We start from the raw sequence: 17380 nt of genomic DNA, 5'->3' as shown, positions 1-17380 counted from the left end.
CTTGTTGCGGAGCACGGGCTCTAGGTGCTCGGGCTGCAGTAGTTGTGGCACGTGGGCCCTAGAGAGCAGGCTCAGTAGTTGTGGTGCATGGGCTTAGTTGCTGTGCAGTATGTGGGATCTTCCCGGACCAGGGCTCGAACCTGTGTCCCCTGCATCGGCAGGCGGACTCTCAACCACTGCGCCACCAGGGAAGCCCGACAAAAAATTTTTGTTATGGAGTTTGTCATACATATAAAACTTTAGATATCCTTCATTTAAAGTAAAGAGAACAATGAAACAAACATCCAACATGTGAGACAGTTGTAGAGCTTTATCAGTGCTTTGAAATTCTACTCCTTTGCTCCACAAGGGAAACCTTCCTTGTATTTATCTTTCCCCCCTCTTTTTAATAATTTTATTATATATGAGTGTATTCCTAAATACATGTTGTTTTGTATGATTTCTATTTTATATAGATGTCATTAATGCTGTAATGAATGTGTTTTTCCAATTTGCTTTTTTTATTCAACAAGAGGTTTTTCACATTCGTGTTGACAAGTGAATCTATAGTTCATTTCATTTTCAGTGCATTTTAGTTTTCCACTTAGAAATATATTACAGTTTATCCATTGTCTAGTCAATTTAGGTTGCTGTTTTTCTATACTATTATAAACTATGCTTTTAGAGATCTCCTTATAGCTATCCTCTGTTTTACTGTACAAAAGTTTCTATAGAGTATATACCTAGTAGTGGACTTGCTAGGTCTTTGAGTAAGTACACATTTATCTTTAGATTTGGCTCAGTTGTTTTCTAAAGAGTTTGTACCCACTTACTTTCCCACCAGCAGAGTGTAAGAGTTCCCGTTGCTCCACATCCTCATCAACACTTGTTACTGTTAGACATTTTTATTTGTGCCAATCTGATTGTTGTGAGGTGGTATCCTTATAGTGTTCATTTGCATTTTGATGATTACCAGCGTGGTTGTACATCATCATTTCAAAAGTTTATTCGTCATATATTTTTTCTTCTGAAGATATAGTAAGAACTATGTCTTCTGCAAGATTTTCTGTCAGGTTCCTTGTGTTCTCCCCTTAATTGGTGGTTTACTATGACTTTTTTTGTTTTTCAGTGGTATTTTTTAAAAAAATAAGTTTCAAATGTTAATATATTCTCATTTTAACCTTTTCTTTTGTGATGTGTGCTTTTGTGTTTTGTTTAAGAAATTAGTCCTTACTCTGAGGACATAAAGATAACTTTCTATATTTTTATCTAAAGTTTTTAAGTTTTATTTTCCATATTTAGGTCTTAAATCAACATAGGATTAATTTTTTGTGGATAATGTAAAGATGTTATTCATTTTTATTTTTTGCTCCATATGAATAATCAATTTCCCCAGCCCCTTTATTTTTAATTAAAAAAATTTAGTAGAGTTTTTTTTAGAGCAGTTTTAGGTTCACAACAAAATTGAGCCGAAGGTACAGAGAGTTTTCCATATATCACCTGGCCCAGTACATGCATAGCCTCCTCCATTATCAACAGCCCCCACCAGAGTGGTATATTTGTTACAGTTGGTGAACCTACACTGACACATCTTCATCACTCAGAATCCAGAGTTTACATGAGGGTTCACTCTTTGATGTTGTACCTTCTGTCAGTTTGCACAAATTTGTAATGATGTTTATCCACCACTATGGTATCAATCAGAGTAGTTTCACTGCCTTCACCATCCTCTGTGTTCCACCTCTTCATCCCTCCCTCCCCACAAACCCTTAGCAACCACTGATCTTTTAAATTTTTATCGAAGTAGGGTATACACATTACAAAGTCAAACATTATAAAGTCTCATTTCTCCCTGCTCATGATTCTTGCTTCCCAGAGGAAATGATTAAAATTTTTTTTAGCATTTTTTTTCTTCAATTTACCTCTGTATTTCTAAATGTTTTCTTTTACTATGGTGTCTTGATTTTTTGAATTGGGGCAAAAATGTTTTTAACATAAGAATTTCCATTTTAAACAATTTAAAGTATACAGTTTAGAGGCATTAGTAATGTTTATAATGTTGTACAGCCATCATCACTGTTTCCAAAAATGTTATCACTCCAAACAGAAACTTTAGCCATCAAGCAGTAATTCCCCATCTTTCATTGATGAACACTTGGGTTTCCATCTTTTGGGTATTGTGAGTGCAGTGAACACTGACATACAAGTATCTGTTTCAGTCTTTGATTTTAATTCTTTTGGGTATATGCCTACGAGTGAAATTTCTGGGTCATATGGTAACTTTATGTTTAGCTTTTTGAAAAACTGCCAAGCTGTTTTCCACTATGGCTGCCCCATTTTACGTTCCCAGCAGCAACGTGTGAGGGTTCCAATTTCTCCACATTCTTGCCATCACTTGTTACTTTCCATTTTTTGTTTTGTTTCTATTATAGTCATCCCGGTAGGTGAGAAGTGGTATCTCCTTGTAGTTTTTTTTTTTTTTTAAATATATTTATTTATTTTTGGCTGTGTCAGGTCTTGGTTGCTGCTTGCGGGACCTTTCGTTGCAGCATGCGGGCTTCTCTCTAGTTGTAGTGTGTGGGCTCCAGAGCACATGGGCTCTGTAGCTGGGGTACGTGGGCTCTCTAGGTGTGATGCGTGGGCTTAGTTGTCCCGCTGCATGTGGGATCCTAGTTCCCCGACCAGGGATTGAACCCACGTCCCCTGCATTGGAAGACAGATTCTTAACCATTGGACCACCAAGGAAGTCCCTCCTTGTAGTTTTTATTTTCATTTCCCTAATGTCTAATGATGTTGAGCATTTTTTGATATGCTTATTGATCATTTGTATATCTTCTTTTGAGAAATGTATATTCAAGTCCTTTGCCCATTTAAAAATTGTGTTGTTTGTATTTCTGTTGTTAAGTTGTAGGAATTCTTTATACATTTTGGTTATTAACTCATCAGATATGTGATCTGCAAATATTTTATTCATTCTTTAGATTGTTTTTTTACTTTCTTAATAATATCCTTTGATGCATGAAAGCTTTTAATTTTGGTGAAGTCCAACTTACCTATTTTTTCTTTTTGTTGATCTTGTTTTTCATGTCATATCTAAGAAGCCATTGCCAAATTATAGGTCATGAAGATTTCTCCTGCTTTCATCTAAAAAAACATAGCTTTAGCTCTTACATTTTGCTTATTGATCCATTTTGAGTTCATTATGTATATGATGTGAGGTAGGGGTCCAACTTTTTTTGTTTTTGTTTTATTTTTGACCCATCTTGGTGATTCTTTTTTTTTGTTTTTTTTAAAATAAATTTATTTTATTTATTTTTGGCTGCATTGGGTCTTTGTTGCTGCGCGTGGGCTTTCTCTAGTTGTGGCAAGCGGGGGCTACTCTTCATTGCGGTGCATGGGCTTCTCATTGCAGTGGCTTCTCTTGTTGTGGAGCACGGGCTCTAGGTGGGCAGGCTGCAGTAGTTGTGGTGTGTGGGCTTCAGTAGTTGTGGCTTGCGGGCTCTAGAGCGCAGGCTCAGTAGTTGCTCCGCGGCATGTGGGATCTTCCCAGACCAGGGCTCGAACCTGCGTCCCCTGCATTGGCAGGCAGATTCTTAACCACTACGCCACCAGGGAAGTCCCGTCTTGGTGATTCTAATGTGTAACGTAAGGTGTGATTCCAGAGTAGTTTTCTGTTTTATTTTATGAGTGTTCAGCATTCATTATATGGTGATCATTTTCTTCACTGTTTTTTTTAAATGCACACTTATTATATATAAGTTACTTATTATAATTTGAATTCAGTTCTGGAATTGGTCTTCTGCTCTCTTGGCTGTATTTCATTTGGGCCTATATATTTTAAGTATGTTTCATGTTAGTTTTTCTCCTTTGTAGCATGTTGAGAGTCTGTTTCACAATGCATACAGATAATTTAAAAAACGTCTACAATGTTGTTAAAATTTGGTTTAGAGAAAGACAGTAATCTAAAACTACCCTTTTTATTGGCTTAAAGAAATATTATATGGGTGTAAGTTATCATTCAGAAATCAACTACTGAGAAGAAATACATCATTTATCCTATGAAAAATAGCTGTAGGATAGTAGAGAAATACTGATATACTCCAGATTTGTAAGGTAGGAATCATTTAGACATTTGCACTTCCTTTTAAGAAAGTAGTACCAGAAACAATGAATTTTGCCTATGAATTTAATGAAATTGTACAACCATACATCTTATTTAATGCCTAGCTAAAATCTCACTTAAAAAGTCAGGTGGAAAAAAAAGTCAGCCGAGGAAAACGTTAGGATTGACTCAACTGTTTTCTCATTGAGTACATATTGTTTCTCAGGCTCTGGTTCATATTTGGGTACCACATTGAATCAAGGCATATTTTAAACATGGAATGTATTCTGTTTTCAGTCAGGGACATTTTTGGACATAATTTCATGGACTTTGTTTCTCAGGATATTGAAAATATGTTAAAAATGCTTCATTTTTTTTTTTGGCTTGTGCACATTAGCAGCAAAAAGCCAGAAGCAGAATTAGAAGCTTATACATTCTATCAAGTTTCATGTGGGTATTAGGCCTGCATAATCAGCCATGAAATCTATATGGATCTGTTTAGTTCTCAGTTCAATGATTATTTTTGAACTGGTTAACTGGGTTAAAGCATGGGTGCTAAGGGTTAACATTTCAATTTAGAGCTCTCCGTGGCCTTAATTTTGCATTAAGGAAGTCTGTGACTTGTAACCAGTACAGTCAGAAATTTGTGATCTGATCACAAGAGAGAAAATTTGGGAGCATGAATACTTTAATACAAATTTATTCAGTAATTCAAGTATTTATTGAACATCTTCTGTGGGTTAGGCACTGCTTTAAAAATTGGGGGTATAGCATTTAACAAGTCAGATGAGATCTCAGCTCATATTGCTGTGGGGACATTTGAGGGGATGGATAACAGATTACAAACAACTAAATAACTAATCAAACAATATAATTTAGCAATGTACATAATAAAGACCATCAAAGTAAGGTAATTAAGGTAATGGTGACTGATGGGGGTGTGTTTGAAAGTTTAGAAAGGGGTGTGTGTCTGAAGGCCTCTTTGAGGAGGTGACATTTGAGGAGAACTGAATGATGAGAAAGAGGCCATGTAACAAGTGTTTTAGCAGAGGGAGCTGCGAGTGCAAAGACCCTCAGGCTGAACCAAGCTTCAAGTGTTCGGTTATGAAGAAGGCCTGTGGGGCTGGAGCACCTTGAGCTTAACTGTTGAAAAAAAGAGATATTCTCTTTATGGAGGTTTGCTAGCTCCTGTCTTTGTATAAGGATAACATGTATGTGAGTATGTATTCCTTTTAATATTGAACCTAGATGAAAATAAAAAGAAAAATCCCATTTTTTTTTCTTCAGTAGATATTGACTGCCTATGTCAGGCATCATGTAGGTGCTAGAGCCACAGCAATGAACACAACAGACAAATTTCTGCTTTCATTGAGCTTATATTCTAGAGATACTTCATTAGAAGGCAGTGACACTTTGAATCCTAGAAAATATTTGATAGATTAATTGATACAATTAGGAATGCAATTCTCCACCTTTTGGGACGGGGTGGGAGGTAGAGGGATGGTGGATGGTGGTGGCTTCGGAATGTATAGAGGTGTTTCATATAGACTTTAATGAGAGTGTGTAATAGTCCTCAGGTGTGTTGGGTAGAAAAACAGTTGAGAATCAATATGATACTCCCTAGGGTAAGGTATCTTTACAATCCAGGACAGCTATCAATATGTTTAACATTCTAGCAACTCAGCAAACTTGGATTAGCACTGAGAAATAATTTGTATTTCAGAAAATATATTGAAACATTTTGACAGTAATATTAACTTTCTTACACGACTGACTTTACTTACTCCTATGGCAAACAGTGATCGTATTCACATATAGTGAATAGAAACATTGGTTATCTCAGTAGTTTTCTTTCTTATGGTGTAGTATCTAGTAGTTTTTCTTCCACATTCCAGTTGTTCTGCTGGCTCTTTATGAATGAGGATTATCTAATGGGCCTCTAACATGTAATTGCTCTGAGCTTTTGTCTCTGACTTTATATTTAGGCAAGATAGATAAAAGAAGTTTTTTACTTTCTTTAGGTGAAATAATATTTGAGTCACACATTCAATGTTTGAATTACAAATTTAAAAACATTTAAAAAACTCAGTTGTTTAAAGGAGAGTCAGGGTTTCCTGAGATATCAGTATTATCTCCAGAGTACGTTCTTTGTTTCAGCAAAGGCAATGAGTTTCTGTTTCTGTATTTTCAGGGATACAAGCAGCAGTGAAAGTGAAGCGAGTTCTGAATCTTCTGATGATGAGTTAATTGGCCCCCCTTTACCCCTTAAAATGGCAGAAGAACCAGTTAATCATATGGAGGAAGATATCCTCGGTCCTTTACCTCCACCTCTTGGTGAAGATGTGGAAGAAGAAGAAGAAGATGATGATGATGATGATGATGATTCAGAAGAGGAGGAAGTAAGTATTTCAGTAGTAATTTAAGAATTCAGTGGAGTAGTGTCTTTTAGAGTAATGTAGAGATCAGTTCCCTGCTAGACAGTTATTCATGAATGAGATCAAATAAAAAAAAAATCTGAGTTTACTGCTGACAGCCCCTTGTTGAAAGAACTCTAAAGAATGTATTTCAGGATAAAGAAGTAGAACTCAAAAATAATAAATGGACAGTAGGAAGCAATGTGTTAAAAAGCTAATAAGCATTTTGTTAAGTTTATGTAGCCTTGAGTGTAATGTTGATGATGAATAAATCTGGGAAGATTTAAAAATAAAGTGGATCTAATATTATTTTGAACAATAATGTGGAAGATAGGAGAGTGGAATCAGTTCAATCATTTTGAAGTCATATTATTTGGGTGAAGGCTAGAGATGTTAGTTAATTTTAGATTAGCTTAGGTCAAGTTGCAAGTTACAATTTTAAGAGTAAATGCCCAAAAAATAGAAATTGTGTAACCTCTAAAATAGTAAAAGGAAAAACATATAAAGAAAACCATTGATGTACTTTGTATTTTTGATACCTAGAATGGATCATTTTTTTAATACCACCTTTCTCTATGTGACAGATTATTTTCAGTAATAATTATGAGTTGAAACAAATAATAATGGCCAGAAGAGAAACTGACAGCCTTTGCAGATCTGTCAGTGACTTCATCAAAATGGACATTCTTTGCTTATTTGTGTTTACTACACAGTATACCAAATTTGTCATTCTATGTCTATTCATAGTTTATTAAAGAAAGCTTTTCATGCACACATGTGTATGTGTGTGTATGTAAAATTAGGAAAAGAGGAACGTAAGGATAAATCAGGCAGTTTCATTAAAAATTTTGTTTTACAATAAATCCCTGAAACTGCAGTGTTGACCATATCATTTTTCTTTTGATGTCAGTCCTAGTGGCTTTTAAATATCTCTGTTCTTAAAACACTTTCACTAAAATTTCTTCTTCCAGAAAATCCATCATTTTCTAATATATTTGGTAAAAACTTCTAAAGTTTCTTCTGTAAAAATCAGAGAAAATGGCTAAATAATGACATATGTTGTCATTAAATGGCCCATTGCTTTAGAATGTTTTTGATGAAAACAATTGAGGTGTTTAAACATTCCCATTTTGAATTCTTCTGCCGACCTAGTCTACCATCTTTTGTCTTTTCCTCCTGGCCTTGAAAGTATAGCAGAATGGAAGACCCTTTTTGTTTCTTTGACTTTATAATCATTGTTTATTTTGAACGTACTGTTTAAATGCAAGAACATGAAGTACACCAGGGATTGGAGATATGAAACCACCCTTGAAGTAAGCTTGAATGATTCTGAACCATTATAAATATTATCTGAACATGTGTGTAGCTGAGTATATTTGTGCATGTATGTGGTGCAGATAGTATAACTGGGAGTGCGCCAAACTAACTTCGTGTAGAATGCAATGTTTATTAAAAGATAAGTAATAAAAATATGCTAATTTGAAGCTTACATATGTGTTATCAAACCTCGGCACTAATCATAGCAAAAAACAAAAAAACAAATTTCTAAACTGACAGTTTTAGAATTGCCAGCACCTGGTGATAATAAAAAGTAGTCTCATCTTTAGTTGATTTTATTTTTGTTTTTAAATTCTCTAAAGAAAATGTACCCCCTTATTGGTCTGCAATACCACCACTGAAATGCTCTTGATATGCCATTGAAGAAAGAGCAATCATTCCAAAAAAAGACAGGAAAGGGGAAAAAAGAAGTAGATGAAAATCTTGATAAACAGAGATCACAAAATAAGATGGTAAGCATGAATACAAATACAGTTGACCCTTGAACATTGCAGGAATTAGGGGCACCGACTCTCTGAGCAGTCAAAAATCCGAGTATAATTTACCGTCAGCCCTCCATTTACATGGTTCCTCCACATCTGAGGCTCCACATCCTCAGATTTAACCAACTGTGGATCATGTAGTACTGTAGTATTTACTATTAAAAAAAAATCTGCTTATAAGTGTACCTCTGTAGTTCAAAGTCATGTTGTTCAAAGGTCAGCTGTATGTCATTATTCACAATAGATGTAAATGGCTAAACTTGCCACTTAAAAGACAAAACTTCTCAGATTGGATTAAAAAATTCAGGCATATTCTGCTTATGAACGATACATCTAAAATGTAATGACATAGAAGGGTTGAAAGAAAAAGGAATAAAGGAGACTAGCAGGAAAATACCAACTGAAAGATAACTGATTAGTATTATAAAATTAATGTAAAGATAAAATGAGTGTCATTAGCTAATGGTAAAAGAAACAATTTATTCTCCAGGGAAATTTGATAGTTCTTAACCTGTGTGCATTTTAACACAATATAATCAAAGCAAAAATTGACAGAATTATAAGGAGAAATGGACAAACCTACAGTGATAATGGAAGATTGTTCAGAAACAATTCAGGAGTTGTTAAGATGGCAATTAGTAAGAGTATAGATTTTAGCAATACAAATGCACAAGTTTTATCTATTGAACATATATAGAACCTTCATCCAGCATTTTCTTTTCAAGCATACATGGGTAATCAGAAACAATAGCAACCACACAACAACAGGCCACAATGTGTGATGGACAAGGAAAAAATGTGTTTAATTATTTTGGGTAGTTCATAGAGTAGGTAATATTTAGGTTGAACTATCATATGTGAGAATGACTTATGTTTGTTTGTTATGAATGTTTGTATGCCCCCCAAATTCATACGTTGAAGTCCTAACCTTCAGTGTGACTATTTGGAGATGAGCCTCTTTGGAAATAATCAAGGTTAAGTTAGGGCATAAGGGTGGGTCCTGATCCAAACAGGATTAACCTCCTTATAAGAAGAGAGATACTAGAGAGCTAGGTCTGCACATGACAGCAAGAAGCTGGCTGTTTATAAGCCAGGAAGAAAGTCTGCAACAGAAACCAAATTTGCTGGCACTTGGTCATGGACTTCTAGCCTCCAAAACTGTGAGAAAATAAAATTTTAATCTTTAAGCCACCCAATCTGTGGTCTTTTGTCTGAGCTGATGAATGCAGGTTTGCAATGCTGGCAAGGTACTGGGGAAGAGAGAATAGAAGTATGAAGGGTGTTGTGAGGAGAAAAAAAGTTGCTATAGTGAGGACTAAATGTGTGCAAGTACATGATAGTGTGGTGAAATGTCATGTGATTAGTGCATGGCTGTTTTTTCTTACTAGGGGGAAGTGGAAAGATGAGGCTGATGAGATCAGATCCAGAGAAGAAATACAGTAATTCCCCCTTATCCAGGGGGATATGTTTCAATACCCCAGTAGATGCCTGAAACTGTGGATGGTACCAACCTTTACATATACACTATGTTTTTCCTATACATATATACCTGTGATAAAGTTTAATTTATAAATTAGGCACAGTAAGAGATTAACAATAGTAACTTATAATAGAACAATTATAACGATGTACTGTAGTAAAAGTTACTGGCATACCTTGGAGGTATTGCTGGTTGGGTTCTAGACCACCACAATGAAGCAAATGCTGAAATAAAGCAAGTCACATGAATTTTTTGGCTTCCCAGTGCATATAAAAGTTATGTTTACACTATTCTGTACTCTATTAAGTGTGCAATATAGCATTATATCTAAAAGAAAACAATGTACCTACCTTAATTTAAAAATATGTTCTTGCTAAAAAATGTTAACCATCATCTGAGCCTTCAGCGAGTTGTAATCATTTTGCTGGTGGAGGGTTTGAAATATTGTGAGATTTACCAGAATGTGACACAGAGACATGAAGTGAGCAAATAAATGCATTGGAAAAATTGTGCCAATAGACTTGCTCCAAGCAGGGTTGCCACAAACCTTCAATTTGTAAAAAACACAGTAAAGAGCAATAAAACAAGGTATGCCTGAATGTGAATGCGGTCTTTCCCTCTCTCTCAAAATATATTATTGGACAGGTATAATGCCTTTTCGATCTTAACTAAGCATTTATCATGCACTATAGTCATAACTTTTGCAGTTTGAGGTGCGACAGCAAAACTAGCGTGAATTTTTTTTTGCTTCTTCATGATTTCATAGATAGGAGATTTGTTCTTACTGTAGATCCTAGCAACCTCTGTATACCATTTTTTTCCTTTCCTTATCAAGTTGAGAACTTTTCAACTTTTCACTTAAAGGAGGCACTTTATAGCTTCTTTTTGGCATTTTCAAATTGCCAGCATCACTCTTGCGCTTTGGGGCCGTTATTAAGTAAAATGAGAATTACTTGAACACAAACACTGTGATATCTTGACAGATGACGGCTAAGTGACTGCTGGGCAGGATACACTATACAAAGGGATGCTTTACTTGTTGGGCAGGAAGGAGCAGGATAGCTTGAGATTCTGTCATGTTACTCAGAAAGGCACACAATTTAAAACTTATGAATTATTTGTTTCTGGAACTTTTGATTTAATATTTCCATACCAAGGGTAACTGAACCTGCAGAAAGCAAAAACCAGGGATAAGAGGGGATGCCTGTACTTTGTGGAGGAGGTGGAATTTGAATGAGCCTTGTGGAGGGTAACATTTTGATGGGTGAGGTGAGTGGAGGCCACCTCCTATCTAGGAAGAGTGAATGGCCGGAACAAAGGCACAGTGTACAAGATTAGATTTGGGAATATGGGAAAATCAACTTCTCTAGAATAGAGGGTTAATGAAGATTGGACCTTTGACTTGGAGCTGATAGGTGAGTAAACCCGAAGTGCAGCTATGCAGAGAAGGAAAAACATGCATGGGTGTGGGGCTCAGAAGTCCATTTGAAATCTTATCATGGCTGTAATTAAAGTGTATCAGGAGGTGGTGCAGTGGTTGAGAGTCCGCCTGCCGATGCAGGGGACACGGGTTCGTGCCCCGGTCCGGCAAGATCCCACATGCCACGGATCAGCTGAGCCCGTGAGCCATGGCCGCTGAGCCTGTGCATCCGGAGCCTGTGCTCTGCAACGGGAGAGGCCACAACAGTGAGAGGCCCGCGTACCGAAAACAAACAAACAAACAAACAAAAAACACCAGGTTAATAGTGTCTAGTTTAAAGGGTTAAAATTGAAAAAGAGATACCTGTTTCACAACAGGAACAACAACGAAAATTAGAAGTAAGCTTAGTGAGAGATGCATCTGAATGTAAATATAATATAAACACTATAAAGCTTTTCAGTACAAAAAAGAAGTAAGAACCACTAATCAGTAAATATTAAATTTTTTCCCCACAGAGGTTAAATAATTGGCCCAATTTATTCATTTACTCACTTATCTCACTATTCAGTGGTCAAGTTTCTGTTCAAACCCAGGCTGTCTGTGCTTTTAACATTACTGTGCTGCCTCCCATACTAACTTCTATCATTTAGTACATAGTGATTTGGCTGCCGGTGACAGAAAATGGAAAAAAGCAGTGACTTAAACAGATAGAAGTCTTTTTTTTTTCTGTCTTACATAAATGAAATAAAGAATTAAATAGACCAGGGCTAGTTTGCAGGTCCAGGATATCACAGATCTAAGCTCCAGGATATCACAGATCTAAGATCTTCTGTCTTTTTGTTCTTCCATCATCAATGTGTGGGCTTCAACATGGACGCTCTAGCTGTAGCCATTATTTTTGCAGTTTTGTCAGCAGGAAGGCAGAAGGGATAAAGAAGGCTACTCAGTTTGAACTTTATGTCTTTCTGTCACATGAGAAATACAATATTTACTTTAGGGATCCGGGATTCTAGCTAAAATTCAGGGCTTCCATTACAAAGGATGGATGATGGAGGCAGCAACTAGCAACTATGTAGTGTGCATGAATTTATACTCAGTGCTTGGTACTTTCACTTATAGAAATGGCAAATTATTTATTTACTTTTTAAATCTTTTTAGGTACTGTGAATAGTCCTTTAATATTGTATCGCTATGACATACATATGTATACTCTATTTATTTGATCTCATTTTGCACATTGTGAACATATTAGCTGCCTTTCTCCAAAGTCTCAAAAGACATAGTTTTTGTTTACTAATGCAATCTTTAAACTCCTAGGATTTGGTTACTATATTAGCATGTATGAATTTCATTTGAATTCCTGTCTGTTTCATCTTGCTATTTAGTTATTCTACTGTTTTTATTTCTTCTGGAATGAGGTGCAATCTTTATGGTTCATTTTATTAAGGAGAGATTCCATAAAACTAGTCTTGGCTAAGATTTTAGTCAAGTTCAACTATATATGTCAAGTTCGTTTGTATAGAGGATCTTTGAAACGTTCATAAAGAAATGGAGGCATAGGAATGGATTTTTGTTTTTAACTTTACAAAAGCATTCCCAGTAAGAGATCTTAACAAAGAAACTACATTTTAAATGCTTTTACTTTAGGAGAATGTGCTTCTTTAGTGAAGCAAGTTATAACTGTAAACAAAATAAGCAATTTTCCCTCAATTGAATTTATGATTGTCATTTTTTTTAAAAAGAGTTTTACCTCCTTCCCACTTTCTTTTATTATTTCCCACAACTGACATGTAATTCACTGTTCATTTAGCACTGGCTCTATCAGTAATTCGAGATTTTTTTTAAGGACATGTCTAATCTGTCATTAAAATAGGATAATATAGAGAAGGCCTGATTTGTAAATGTATTAGACCTCACCAAATTCCTATTTGCCCATTAATTCTCTCTGACAAAAGAGTCTGTTAGTTTTGAGTGGACACTGATCAAAACTGTAATGCTTCCTTCCCATTCCTCCAGTTTCTGCTTGTTAAAATTCTGTCTAGCCTTTGGAGACCATCTCAAACGTGATTTCCTTCAAACAGCCTCTCCAGATGCCAGCTGCACGTGCTACTTCCCAGGCCTGTTTTCTCCCTTGTATAACAAACACAAGCTATTTTTCTTGTGAAATCATTACTTGTATTCTTGTGTTAACTACCGTGCCTCTCCTTTGCAATCCTTTGTGATGACCTTAGGTACAGGGATTTGTATATAAATAGTACAGTAGTTTTTAAAAACTTGCAACCTTTGGTGTAGTACTTTTAATGTAGTACATAGAGTAAATATTTGTCAGTTGGAATTGAATGCGTTTGGTTTTTATAATTGAAAACCTCATGACATTTGAGAGTGTTTTCTATTTTTGACATATAAATCCCTAGTTTTTACACGGAAAATGGAGGTTGGGATAGAGGACTGAACAGAAAAAATGTGAGCATGAAAATGCAAAACGACACCTGCTTTGTAAGAGCCATTATATATGCCTTGTCCTAAGCTTAAAATTTAGTTACATAATAGTTTAATAATTGTAAGAACTGCCCCACAGTTGAATGAGATTAGTTAACTTAATCGTATAGACTATAATTGCTTATGAACCTACCTTTTAAATGAGGCAAAAAAAAGTTGTAGTTTTCTCTCCTTAAAACAGTCCCACAAAGTTTAAAATGTGATTGTTTTGATTGAGGTATAATTATATATAGTAATGTGCACAGATCTTAAGGTATCAGTTTGAACAATTTTGACAGTTTTGTATACACCAGATGTATCCACCATCCCAAGCAAGATACAGGACATTCCTGTCACCCAAATAGTTCTTTGTGCCTTCTTCTAGTCACAGACTTTTAAAAAATGAGCTCTTGATAGCACTAGAATTGGAAGGAAAATTACCAGAGGACATACTGATTGTTTTACATTAAGAACTATAGCTCCTGATTGTGGTTAATTTTTTTTTTTTTTTTTTGCGGTACGCGGGCCTCTCACTGCTGTGTCCTCTCCTGTTGCGGAGCACAGGTTCCGGACATGCAGGCTCAGCGGCCATGGCTCACGGGCCCAGCCGCTCCGTGGCATGTGGGATCTTCCCGGACCGGGGCACGAACCCATGTCCCTTGCATCGGCAGGCGGACTCTCAACCACTGCACCACCAGGGAAGCCCTGTGGTTAATTTTTTTAATATGCATTTTACTTCAGTTGCTGGTTAGTAGTTGCTTTAGTGCTGCTGCTGAAGTCACTGGATTGGAAGTGTTAATGTTGTTTGTCATAATTTTTTTTGATGACAAGCTTGCTTTTCACTCATTTTTCCTTTGTTCCATTTTACTTATCTACAGTGGTAATAAAATAGTTCTTTCAAATAGAATGCAAATGAAAATGGTATGCAAACCATAATTGAACTTTGCCAAACTATACCAACTGTTAAGTAATTAGAAGTATTCAGTGAGTATTTGAACGTATATTATTATTTTGCTTTGAACTGAATAAGTGAACAAAAATTCAAGGGGATAGAGTCAGGAAAGAGGTGAAAAATGCTTTTTAAACCATATCTATTATATGTGCGTAATTCTGATTTTTATTTTAAAGGTAAAGAAGGTTGTAACATAATCAAATGGAAACTCTGGGATTATTGAGGATTTTCATTATCCTTGCTGTCCCATTTCCTGTTCCTACAGAAAATTGAAAGTTGCTTTTTTATCACTGTAACTAAAGGCTAGATGTAGCAGTGACTTTTTAGTTGTGAGCACCTGTTTTCCATGAGCTTTCTCTGACTCCCTGGTTGGCACGTTCTGTGGTGGAGAGTCCAATTTGGGTCACCACTGTGCTTCCCTGACTTCTGGGCTGAGGCTTCTCATCCCTTGGCCTTGGTCATTGCCAACCACCTGTATGAGTCAGTCTCTTTCCCTCATGAAGAGGCAAAGGTTGAAGAATTAAAAGTGGACAAAAACTCTCTTTTATTCTCAGGAGTTGATCTATATGAGGAATGAGATGATGCCTGTAAACACTTAACACATGGATTGACACATACTGAGTACTCAAAATTGCTGGATTTTAACGTTGTTTTCATCATCATTACCAATATTTGATTCATGACCAGTTTTAATTTAATTGCAGCTGACTGGAGAAAAAAGTTTTTAAAAAACAGTGTGAGGAAACTTAATGATTTTAACTTCAGAGGAAAATTAGTGTTCTTTAAAACAGCCATTTAATTACACCTGCAAGATTCTGTCAGCAGAGGATGCTAGAAGCTCTATTCCAAAATCCAGTGAATGTGTTCATTACTATTTCCGAACTAATGTGGGAAGGTCTTCATTCTTTAAGATGGGCACCAGGGGGCAGTAGAAGCATTTTAGCTTTTGGCGTGAATCCATTTTTTTCAACTGTCTCCTTCCTACAGTGGAAGGAAAAAAAGAATCTTATAAACAATGTCTTCTAAAAGTTGGAACAGGTGAGGTTTAGGTTGAGATTAATGTTGGAGTAATCACCTTTTTTTTTGAAGAATAATGTAGAAAAATTCTTTATTCTTTTGTGATTTGAGAATATTATGACTGTAGTATAAAGTTTGTTTTTTTATCTTTAAGCTTTTAAAATCACTAACAGATCCCTGTATAGAATAAGGCTTAATGGCAGGAATTTTTAGGATAGCTTCTTTATAATTTAAGTCTGTAAGGTGAAAGAAGAAGGTTTATTTCTCTGATCACCAGAGTAATCCAAACTTTAAAAAACACATATCAGATCTTGTCACGTCCCTGCTTTCTTTGTTACTTTCCTGTCAGTAAACTCTGCAATGTCTTCCTACCACATTGTTAAGAAATCCTCGTTCCTTGCCTTGATCTGTAAGGCCCTGCATGACTTGGCCTCTGCAGATCTCTCTGACTTGATCTCCTTCCACTCCTGTCTTGCTCACTTTTCTCTACCCATGTTGACTTTTCTGCATTTCTTTGAACAGCTATGCTTGTTCCCTCATAGAACCTTTCTATTTTGTCTTTCTTCTACTCGAAATAACACTCAGAGCTTCACATGACTCCCTCATTTCATTATGATTTTTGTTCAAGTGTTACCTCTCTGACTACCTTATATAAGTACTCCGCCTCCATCCCACTGCTTTATGGTGCTCCATTATCTGACATTTTTGTTTATTGGTTTATTGTCTTTCTCCTCACAGTAATTTAAGTTTCCTGAGGGCAGTAGCAGTGTCTCTTTTACTGTTGTATCCCCAGTGGCTTGACCTGTACTTGGCACATAGTAGATACTCAAGGAATATTTGTTGAATGAGTGGCCATCTTTGGCTCTGGTTATAGTTACTCTCTTTCCCCTAGACATTTCCTGGAATCAAAGCCAACTTCTGTTATAGTCACAGTTAACCTTTAGAAACTCAGGAGCAATATTCCACTCTTACACTTCCAGGCTAGTCCTACTACAGTTCCCTTGTCAAAACTCTGCAGACCTTTTTAAGCTCCCATTTCTAGGTGGGCTTTTGTATCCTCTCAGGTGGCTTCTGAGAATGGTCCGTAGTATGGGTCCTTTCTACCTCTAATCAAGGGTTTTTATTTTGTGTACCTGCAATGTGAATGACTGCCAGTATGGACCATTTTCTTTATTTTCAGTAATTAGTGTAAAGTGGGGAAGATGCAGACAATATGCAGACAATGCAAAGGACAGTTAAGTGCAATGAAGAAGACAGGAGGGTACTTTTTATCTGACTGATTGTAGACTCCTCAAATTACAAGTTGTTTTAAAATCTAAGTATTCAGCATTAAATTCTGGTAAACATCTATCAATATAATGGATATATAGTGAATAGCAAATCTCGCATATGTAAAATTTCTTTAAGTCTTCGGAAGTGATGTTAAGGAGGTCCCTCACTCAAAGCCTTTGTCAAATGAGGATCTAGTTAAGTTACACCAGTTCTTTTTTTAAAAATTTATTTAATTAATTTATTCATTTTTGGTGCATTGGGTCATTGTTGCTGTGCACCGGCTTTCTCTATTTGTGGTGAGCAGGCGTTATTCTTCACTGCGGCGCATGGGCTTATCGTTGTGGGGGCTTCTCTTGTTGCGGAGCACGGGCTCTAGGCATGCGGGCTTCAGTAGTTGTGGCACGCGAGCTCAGTAGTTGTGGGTTCTCAGGCTCTAGAGTGCAGTC

General features: G+C 36.2%; 1 protein-coding gene across 2 annotated transcripts in view; it reads left to right on the top strand.

Moving 5' to 3' along the window:
• WDR70 (WD repeat domain 70) overlaps positions 1–17380 on the top strand; it is a 315980-nt gene that overhangs the window by 11555 nt on the left and 287045 nt on the right. For both annotated transcript variants that reach the window (XM_082623147.1, XM_082623146.1), the window contains exon 5: positions 6273–6480. In XM_082623147.1, the coding sequence (XP_082479273.1) occupies positions 6273–6480 (208 nt within the window). The remainder of the gene's footprint in view (positions 1–6272; positions 6481–17380) is intronic.

Source organism: Mesoplodon mirus (genome assembly GCF_964341445.2).
Source record: "Mesoplodon mirus genome assembly, chromosome: 5".
NCBI lineage: Eukaryota > Metazoa > Chordata > Mammalia > Artiodactyla > Ziphiidae > Mesoplodon > Mesoplodon mirus.
The sequence above is the reverse complement of the archived record's forward strand: the minus strand, read 5'-3'. Positions and strand labels throughout refer to the sequence as shown.